At 37.2% G+C, this 10547-nt stretch overlaps 2 protein-coding genes across 3 annotated transcripts; one reads left to right on the plus strand and one right to left on the minus strand.

Moving 5' to 3' along the window:
- Window positions 1–2886: 2886 nt before the first annotated feature.
- LOC112500204 (methyltransferase-like protein 2) lies at window positions 2887–9055 on the plus strand. Of its 2 annotated transcripts, XM_025103567.1 has the most exons (10): window positions 2887–3213; window positions 3313–3526; window positions 4013–4152; window positions 4357–4390; window positions 4998–5073; window positions 7066–7243; window positions 7672–7761; window positions 7886–7985; window positions 8266–8483; window positions 8978–9055. In XM_025103567.1, the coding sequence occupies exons 1-9, from the start codon at window positions 2929–2931 to the stop codon at window positions 8409–8411; spliced, it is 1263 nt and encodes a 420-aa protein (XP_024959335.1). In that variant the 5' UTR covers window positions 2887–2928; the 3' UTR covers window positions 8412–8483; window positions 8978–9055. The 2 variants fall into 2 exon arrangements, with proteins under 2 accessions (XP_024959335.1, XP_024959336.1); XM_025103568.1 differs by lacking the exon at window positions 8978–9055 and having other exon boundaries at window positions 8327–8372.
- LOC112500205 (geranylgeranyl pyrophosphate synthase, chloroplastic-like) lies at window positions 8915–10363 on the minus strand. The gene has a single exon (XM_025103570.1). The coding sequence runs from the start codon at window positions 10161–10163 to the stop codon at window positions 9045–9047; it is 1119 nt and encodes a 372-aa protein (XP_024959338.1). The 5' UTR covers window positions 10164–10363; the 3' UTR covers window positions 8915–9044.
- Between the last annotated feature and the right edge of the window lie 184 nt (window positions 10364–10547).

Below are 10547 nucleotides of genomic sequence, written 5' to 3' on the forward strand. Positions count from 1 at the left end.
TGAACATTTATATGAACACGGTGAATGTTCATGGATATTACATGGATATGAACGCCATGAACACCGTGAACATCGGAATTACCTCATGATCAATTAGAGGGATCTTAAAAGATTTGTAACTCCCAAATAATTATTAGGGAGTTACATAAAGGTCAAATTACAAAATGATCCTTGTATTAAATTTATAAGTTACATTTGAACATAAAGTAAAGAAAGAATGTGATTGGTTGATGTTGTTTAGTAGAGTTAACACAAAAAAATGGGTTAGTATTTGAACCACCCTCTATATATATATATATATATATATATATATATATATATAAAGTTTAATTATTTGGCGGTTTTAACCCATCAAGTTAGATTCTCAACTTTATGTAAATATAGGTATAAACTCAACTTTTGTCACAAAACTCGTCTGAAGTACAAGTTGGTTAAACATATGGTACAAATATATTATGCATAATTTTACCAAAAATTCACTTAATCTAATWTGTACGAGTTAACGGAACACGAATATTATAATTCTCCACTCTTTCCCCCGTCGGAGTCCGAGCTCCACATAAAGCATTTCCCTGACTTTCCATTTCTAATAGGTCTGGGATGAATGTCATGCTTGCCTTTGGTACTTCGGAGAAGCAAATCAGAAAGACTATCAGTAATAKATGGAGACATTTCTTTGGCCTTTAAAACTAACGAGAGGATGTTCTTCCCATGAGTGGTATTCAGAAGAATATGTTCATACCATGTATTAAGGTTGATATTTATTTAATTTTTTTGGAACAACCAAAAAATTGTTTCCAATTTCATTTTCAATAACATAAAGTATTTTAAAAACGATTTCACTAATTTTCTTCTATTTGATTTTTTGTTATTATTTTTTGATGATGAATCTCTTTTGATAATCTATGCATTTAGCTAAAAAAATACAAAATATAAACTCAACAACATTATATAAAATTTCACACATTATTAATATATATATATATATATATAATATTATTATTCTACATATGTGTGATATAATAGATTAGTATATAATATATAGATATGAATAAAATTTTATCAAAGTTGTATATACTAGCGGTGAGTTGGCGAGTTGAGTTGGATTGAGCTAAGCKAACCCAATTTCAACCTTYTTAATTGACGGTTTAACGGTTTGRCAGGTTGAGTTTAATTGRGTTGTTAACAAGTTTGGTTGGACGKATTGAGTAGTTTGATGGTTTTTTACATCATTGACTATAAATTTGCCATTTTTCTCCCTGCAGTTCAAATTTAAAAGATGACCATTATGATTTGTAAAAACGTCCGAATTTGGTCTCTTTTCTCTAACAGCCGTTAATGTATTTCATTAAACAAGGGACATTTCCGTTTTTAATTGATTTTTTTTGTCTTTTACACAATAAAAAACAACAAAGTCCAAAATCATAAAATCGATTTTGATAYGTTAATAGACAAAAAATCTATAAGAAGACGAAAATGACTGTTTGGGTAAAAAATCCATAACATTGTTCATCTAGGATATTACGATCGTGATATCAACAATCAGGATTCCCGTGACCAAGAGATCATTGACTTATGGTCGTGATTATCCATGACCACGAAGTCCTCACCCATGATCGTGATTATCTGCAATCAAGACGTTTTTATCACTATCTAGGATGTACCAAACCTACGATGCTCATTATTCTATGCTAACCTCGACATCTGTTATCTTTGACATTTATTGTAGGTTTTAACGATTAATGATTAATAACATAACCAAGAATCGACCATTACTTCATAAAGACTCTTAAATGACAACCATATTCACAATACCTATAAAAGGATCAACCATATTCAAACGAGACATATAATTCTCTGAGCAATATTTAAGCTACGAAGAACAAGCTACTGAAATCATCTTAGAAAATTCATTACTATTGTCTTGAGTTGTTATCCGTGACACAATGCGTTTATCCATGATCAATCATTTTATTCATTGTTATCAAGGACGAYGTCCCTGATTGACGTCTATAGTACATCGATGATATTCATTACCGTCCGCGGTTTTCTCCCTCGACCAGGGATTTTTCGCAYCACCAGTTCTCTTGTCCTTTTATTTTATCATTTGTCGTGTTTATTTCAAAGAATTCAATCTTCTATTGTAAAAGCTGCATAAACCATCCTAAAGTTATTTTCGGTGATTTTTTTGGCATTAAGAATGACCATCTTGTAATTATAAAACTATAAAGACGAAAGTGTTCTTTTATGATAAACCGCAGGGACCAAATTGGTAGTTTACTCTATTTTTTGTCCTTTTGCTCCATAAGAAGGGAGTAAGGATGGTGATGTGCCTCGATCCGGTGGGGAACCCGACTCACCCAACCCGACCGTGGACGGGGATTCCCTGCTAAAACGGGTCCCAGGGCCGGGATCCCCAGTAGACTCAAACCGGGGTCGTGACCGGGGGATGTTACTCAAACCGGGCTCGGGGATCCCCGGTAGACTCAAACAAACATATATTTTTCATAGGGTTTGACCGAGGTTTTACCGAAGACGGGATGTTAATCCCTGCACCCGTCGGGTACCGAAGCCGGGGGCTATTACTAAAAACCGGGGCCGGGGATTACAAAACCCGCCCATCCCCGCCCCATTGCGATGCCTAAAAGGGAGGGAGGGAGAAAAGTATAAAACAATAGAACTTCCATTAGTGGTTGGATTTCTAAGAAAATGAATACTATGTGGACCAAATCTATAATAAACAGAGTTTAGGAACTCTTTTAGTGATTTTCACCAAACCACAGGGACCAAATCCGTAATTCAGTCAAAAAGAGAAATGTATATGGGCGTAACACCGGAAGCTACTGTTCCTCGCCGGTAACCAGTATCAAAATTTTAGCTTATTGCTTTTAAACTTGTCCGGCAGCCGTAAAAACTCGAACTCCGATCATGGCAGGTGCTAAAACAGACGTTGACGAGAAACTATCGAYGTTCTTGCAGTCAGGGATTTACCGGTTCGAAGGATCAAATGCGGTATTCATGGATCCAGTTCGTGTCCTCAGCCTGTCCTACACGCATTTTAGGGTTTCTCCATCTTCTTACTACTCTCGTTTCTTTGAACCGAGTCCGTCCGGTGAAGATAGGGTTTCGGAAAATCAAAGAAAACGGAAACGTAAAGAGAAAAAACCTCGCRCGCTTAATGAAAGAGAACAAGCAGCTGACGAACGCCATCAGGTAACTTTAATTAGTGTAGGAAAATTCACGTAAGATTGAGCAGATATTTATCCATATCTTGTGTGATATGGTGTGAAATTGGGTGCGTAATTGTTGCAGAAGGCGAAACCTTTCTTGATGAAGGCGCACGAATGTTTGCTCGAAGCTAATGATCTTTTGCTAAATTTGAAGAAATTGAGGAATGATGATTTCTTAACATCTGACTGTACGGTAGCAAGTGATGAGCATTCGTTTGTTGAGCTTGGGAGCGTATGGCAAGCTCCATTGTTTGAAATTTCACTGYATCTTAATCAGGATTACACCTCAAAACAAGGTACTGTCCATGACTGTTTTGCTCAAGTTAATTCTACTTGCTGGAAATATCAAAATACATGTACATATTAGTTAGATGATAAAAGCACCATCATGTTAAGGCTCCATCTAAAATGCTTTGGTAGTTTTTAGGGGGTGTTTGGGATTGCTTATTTAAATGTGCGTAGTTAGGACATGGTTGTGAACCAACATTTGGGTTTTGATAGGGGTTTGTGTGAGAGGGGGAGGACTGAGGAAGTACTGCCAAGTCACTGCTAATAATGGTTGTATCGACTTAATTTTCTWTAGAATCAGACCTTTCAGGAAGTTGTTTAACATGGACAACCACACTGCTGAAACCGTATTCAACTGCAAGCCTATAACTTAACAAGTTCASAGTCTTGGTGTTTGTGGTTAAGATGCTATAACCTAGGAAAATTGTTTGGTGTTACACAATCACTTAAGTAAGTTATTTAGATTCATATCTGTTGTTTAATTGGTTCTTCAGGTTCCCAGTCTGTTCAAAACTGTGAAAAAAGAAATATTCCAGCATTTGGCAGCTTGGTTGCAAATGAGACAAACWGCGACATGGAGGCTGATTTTCTAAATCGCAAGTACATAATACCCAGAAAGAGTTCCTTTTACATGGTGAGCTTACATTTTTATGTGTCTAATTTAYTAAACAATATGGTATCTTGTCTCCCATTAAGACAATGTATATTTGATGCAAGCRTTCTTGTAAATTTATCTTTAGTTTTAGTTTTTTGTACGYGCTTTTCCTTTCAAGTTGCACTATTATTTATTCAGTTTGGCTTACAATCTCTGTATGTTTTCTTGATTCACATGTGGAAGTCTGATCTGAAGAAGATTCATGGCCTGATCCCTGGTAATGTTTGACAAATAGAAGTTTTTTTACAAGTCATTCATAACCTAATAGTAATCATCTTGGAAAGATATATGCATCAAATATGGTTCACCTTATAGTGAATTGGCTACCGKTCTCATATAGGTCCAGTTTATGTGATGACATATGTTAATAGTTAATAATGATGAGGTAGAAAGGGGGTGGGGGAGGGTCCAAACCCAAAAAAGACCTCCAAGGTATTTACCATCTTTGTAGATTCTTTAAATTTTGAACCCTAAAAGCAAATGTGTGTTTAGGGTTAATGGCTAACTCGATATGAACTAATCAATATTAATCTGGTGGATTAACACGGAGAAAAAAAAATCATGATCAGTTTCAAATGTTTGTCCTTTGGTGCATTAACTGTTTCTTGGTGGGAATTAGTTATTCATATATTTTTGTGGCACTTATAGAAACTTCATTTTCTTCTTTTCTAAATATTATCAAAATGTACTTCATTTAACTTTCTTCTATGCATCTCATGTGTTTTGTATGACACCCCTCAAGGAAATTGAATACACTTGCTGTGTGGAAGATAGTAGGCTTTGCTTCAGCATGAAATTTGAATCTTCATTGCATCCTCTTGCAGTGAAACGTGATTGCGGATTCAATATTATTGTGATTGATCCACCTTGGGAAAATAGCAGTGCTTCCCAAAAATTGAAGTAAGTACTCGTATTCTTTAGGCAATTATGCTACTTCAAAGAGTGCATATTTAATTTGTAACCTGATATAAGTTGGGTCAGGTAAAAATGAAACCCAACAGATATTACATAGAACTTTGGGGCTCAAAATAAATCCTTCCACACACTAGTATTGAAGATCACCCTTTTTGTATGCTTCCATTCACTCCTATCAAAGTTCAACCTTTTTGTGTATGCCACCACTCAAATCATTGTTTCTGTTATTTCAATGGAATACATATTATTAACATATGCCACACATTACTATTGTATGATATGGGCCAACACCTTTGAAGGAAAATGAACAATAGCCTTCCTTCTACATGAGAAATTAAATTTCTGGTACTGATTTTAATCTTATTGTGGTCTATCGACCTTGTGAAAACAACAATGGTTACCAAAAACTTAAGCAAACGTTCAAATTCTTAAGTAACTCTGCCTTATGCCTTGTTCAAGGAAAATAAGTTTGTTAGCAACTGAAATGATTAGAACTAAAAAASACTGATTTATTATTGAGAATGAAAACCTCCTTATATGGGTTAAAAGGATGGATCAAAATAAAGCTAATCTACTAAGATAAACATATCAAGAGAAACATTTGAGAGTTGTACATTATGATGACTATYGGAACAACACTCCTCAAGTTGGAGCATAGATGTCAATCAAGCCCAACTTGCTGCAAATAAGTCTAACTATCTTTGTCGTTCGTAAGGGTTTCATTAGTTCAGTATTTGGATTCAACACTAGACCGGGATGCAGTTTTACAGTTTGTTGCTTCTTGCTTTTTCACTATACAAGATTCCCACCTACAAAAACAAAGCAGCCGATGGTAGACAGACTAGAATACAGACATCCTGAGAACCCAAATCTTTCCAGAACCTTCTTTGGTAAATTCTACAGTGTCCTTGATCGTAATACAACAAAAAAGCTCTCCCTAGAGAGGCCTTGAACTGAAGTACCTCAAAATCCATAGAACTGCATCCCAGTGACCATGAGGAATACATGAACTGACTAAATAACCAAGGGAGACATACAATTGCTGGTTCCCAATGGTTTCTCCAAACAATGGTAGGAACAGTACCAAGCCTTGAAGCCTTTACATATTGCTATCTTAGTGCKTTCTTCACCTTAAACAGTCCGAATGTGTGTACAAACTTCCATTTGGTGAAGTTTACATACGGTCCCCTTCTTTTATTGAATAAACTATTAAGCTRACCCCTCCATCATTCTCTAACTTCATCAATTTACCAGGAATCTTGTTTCTCATCTTTATGTATTTGATGTAACTTTGGTCCCCTAGAATATTTTTGCGCATCTTAGTCAACTTATATACACGTCTTTCCTCTCTTTTTTCTAGTTCCTAAAACTGTAAAGATTTACCTGCGGTTTTTCTTATGCTTTTCTTTTGTTTACTCTATTCTATGTTCTCTGCACCCATCAAGCCATCTAAGGATCTCTTTGTAGCCATCGTTGGTCCTCTTCAATTTTCTTTCAATCGATTCATTCAAGCGTAGTGTGGGGTCATATGCATCATCGACAATCATATCAACCTTCCCATTACTAGTTTKGCAGCTCCAACTTCAAACTTCCTTTTAACTTCTCTTAAGCTGTTTAGCCTRATGTACAATTTGCATATCGAAATGTTCGTGAGCATATACTTGATCCATCTATCACACTAGCACATAATATAACTTCTATCTAGCACATATAAAACCRTAGTAAGGCTGTAAGGCTTGCCTACAAGATATGAGGTTCACAAGTTCAAAGAATAGTCTAAATACTACAATTAGCTCTGACTATAATTCATGAATTGCAACAGGTATAAACTGTGACAACCTTTATTTGTATCGAGGCCRTTAGTTCCTGCTGTTTTTCTTTCCATCTCTCTGTCCCTCAATATCTAATTTAATCTTCATTGTTGCAAACAGTTAAGAGAATGTCTTTTGCACTAAWTCATCTTTCACATGATTTTAGGTACCCAACTTTGCCCAATCGATACTTCTTGTGTCTTCCTATTAAAAGACTTGCTCATGCAGATGGAGCGTTGGTAGCTCTGTGGGTAACCAATAAGGAGAAACTAAGGATATTTGTTGAAAAAGATCTATTCCCTAAATGGGGAGTCAAGTACATGGCAACTCATTAYTGGTTGAAGGTGATTTGTCATTCTCTGCTAAAAACTGCTTTTCAATTCTGGCCAAATATATGAGCCATATGAGTCAACTTTTTGAACCTTGAAACCCTCTTTTGTGGTCTGCATTTTCTTAGTACCAAGGATTTTACAAGCTTTTCTGAGTGCTCTTTTCTCGTTACCATATTTTACTTTCTCTGAGTGATGATGTTTTATTATGGTTGTTAACTTCTTGAAGTTGCACACTGTTTTCTGCAAAATCTAGTTARATGTAAATCTTTGAGATGTTTCTATGAAACATATTACTAAATCTTCTTGTAGAATACATCATTAGTTATTTCAAGTGATTTAGGACTCAATTTGATGAAAGTCCCCTTTATGGGATTGAAGTGGAGAGACGGTACTAAATCTTGAAAACCCGAGACTAACATGGTCCCTTGTTACCATTACAGGTGAAACCAAATGGTTCTTTGATTGGTGAATTGGATCTCTTCCATCATAGACCATATGAATGTCTGGTCCTTGGTTATTGTTGTCCAAAGGTGAAGAAGCTCGATTTGTTTTAGAACTTATTTCATCTTTATCTGATTAAATGATTAAATAATAAATATTACATTCAGCCTTTCAATTATATCCACAACAAAAGTTTTATCATAATATCTACAGGATGAGGATTCCGAGTGTTTCTCGAAACTCAAATCCATTCCAGATGGTCAAGTGCTYCTCAGCATCCCCGGAGATTACTCGAGGAAACCCCCAATAGGAGGTATTAGCATAATAGCATATACATTATATCTAAAGCTCTACTTTTGTGGTTAAATTGGATCATTTTTTTGATTTACACGATTGTAAAGTTTTCCCATTTCCTTGCGCAATCTACTGTTCTTTTCTATCATGTTTCATCCAAATGATTCTTRTTACATCAATTCTTTTTTACTTTCTTTAAAACTAGTTGGATTAGGTTAAAATTGTAATCATTAGAAGAATCCTAATTTAACCCATGATTATGCTCCTTATTATCCTACTCATCAATGGGTTGTTATTAGAAATGCTACTGGATTATATACGTGGATCAGGACCTGCTCATGGCATTGAACTCTTTGCTAGAGAATTGTTAGCTGGATGGACATCTTGGGGGAATGAACCACTTCGCTTTCAAGATTCAAGATACTTTTCCAGCACATACCAATAACGCTTTCGTTCGGAATCTTCTGGCTGGCAATATTTTGGAATCCYGTGGACCCACTCAACAATTGAGATAGAGGTAAGATTTGCTTACATCTTATTGTCCTCAGTTGGGATATACCAAGCTAGAGGTAAAGTCTGCTTATATCTTATTGACTTCAGGTGGGATATACCAAGTTTATTTGTTTGATTTGGTTGGATTAAGTTAAGAATATATGCACTTTTCCAAATGTGTACTACTATCAAGTCCATTCTTTCATGAAGTTTTAGACCTTTGCTGTTCTGAGAATGCGAACMATTTGTAAACTAGCAGTGGATACATTGAAATGTAAAAAGTCAGCCTTGATTTAACAATGGTGTGCATTTAGCCTACTCCTTTCCAAATCATCTGATCAACATTTGTAAAGCTTTTCATATGATTCTGTAATGCACATTGGATGAAGCTTTTCATATGATTCTGTAATGCACATTGGATGAAGCTTTTCATATGATTCTATTATGCACATTGGATGTCCATGAAAATGGAAATAATAATGAATCTAATTTGCTAATTAGTTTATAATTATGTTGCAGGTAAAACCGATTTTACAACATCGATGGAGAAGACTCAAACTCATCGAAAATAAAAAAAAGCTTGGTTTCAGTTCTGCCGGTAAGCTATATACTCCGCCAGAGCTACTAGTGGCGCCACCGCCTCGTATGACTCAAACCCCTCTAACTGCTGTTTAGCCTCCGCCAACAACTCCTCCGCAAACTGCCGCGATTTCTCCATACCCATCAGTTTTGGATATGTCATCTTGTCTGCCACCAAATCTTTTCCGGCGGTCTTCCCCAATTCCTCCGTCGTCTTGGTGACGTCTAATATATCATCCACCACCTGAAACAATAGTCCAATACATCTTGCGAATTTCCGAAGATTTTCCACCTGGGTCTCATTCCCTCCGCCCAATATGGCCCCTAATACGACGGCTGCCTCCAAAAGGGCCGCCGTTTTGTGTATGTGGATGAATTCAAGCTGGTCCAGTCCGACGTCCTTCGCCCCTGTTGAAGCTATGTCCACCACTTGACCCGCGACCAACCCTTCCGTCCCAATAGACTTCGCGAGCTCGCCGACGGCGGCCAGGACGCGTGCAGGCGACGCGCCGACGGTGGCGCTGGAGACATGTTGGAAAGCGAAGGCGAGGAGCGAGTCTCCGGCAAGAACCGCCACGTCTTCGCCGTAAACCTTGTGGTTAGTTGGTTTTCCACGGCGAAAATCGTCGTTATCCATGCAAGGGAGGTCGTCGTGGATCAAGGACATGGTGTGTATCATTTCAACAGCACAGGCGGCAGGCATGGCGGTGGATTCATCCCCACCGACAAGCTCGCAGGCGGCGATGCAGAGGATGGGCCTGACACGCTTGCCTCCGGCGAGGAGGGAGTAACGCATAGCTTCGTGGATTGTGGGTGGAGTTTTAATGGAAATGGATTCTTCCAGSGCCYTGTTTACCGAATTAGCCTTCTCCGCCATGTAAGCCTTGAAACTGAAGCTGGATTTTTGGAAATCGGAGGAGATTTCTTGGTCTTCCTTTGCAATCACAGCAGAAACGGAGAAAGAAGAAGAAGAAGAAGAAAATCTGGATCTTGGATGATTCTTGAAATGGGGTTTACCACATTTGAGAGGTGATGTACAGATGAATCCCACAAAAGAAGAAGACGAAGATCCATTAAGCATGGAACACGTTTGAACCCATGAATCAACCAAACCTAAAGATCTCATCTTTATACAAATAAAAATCCAGAAAGAGAGAATGAGAGTGTGTTTTATTGAAGAAAGTGTGAAAATGGGGTCCCTGAAAAGGGTATCTAGCGGAGAAGGGAAGGGTGGAAGATGTAAACCCAATCCGTGCAGATGATATCCAATCTGAATCTGCCCACCGAAAGGATAGAAGGAGATATTGAGGTTGATTTTATTTTTATTATATATTATATATTATATATATTTGGCAAAGTGGTGTGTTGAGTTGTGTTTGTGTTTGTGTTGTGGGTGGTAATAGTAATTGATTTAAAAGCACTACCACCACCCTTCATCATAATGGTGCACGTGGATACACGCATATTCTGGTAGTTGGGAGTGGTGGAGGATGCAATCAGTTCAAATTAA

Source organism: Cynara cardunculus (genome assembly GCF_001531365.2).
Source record: "Cynara cardunculus var. scolymus isolate 2C chromosome LG 17, CcrdV1, whole genome shotgun sequence".
Classification (NCBI taxonomy): Eukaryota; Viridiplantae; Streptophyta; class Magnoliopsida; order Asterales; family Asteraceae; genus Cynara; species Cynara cardunculus.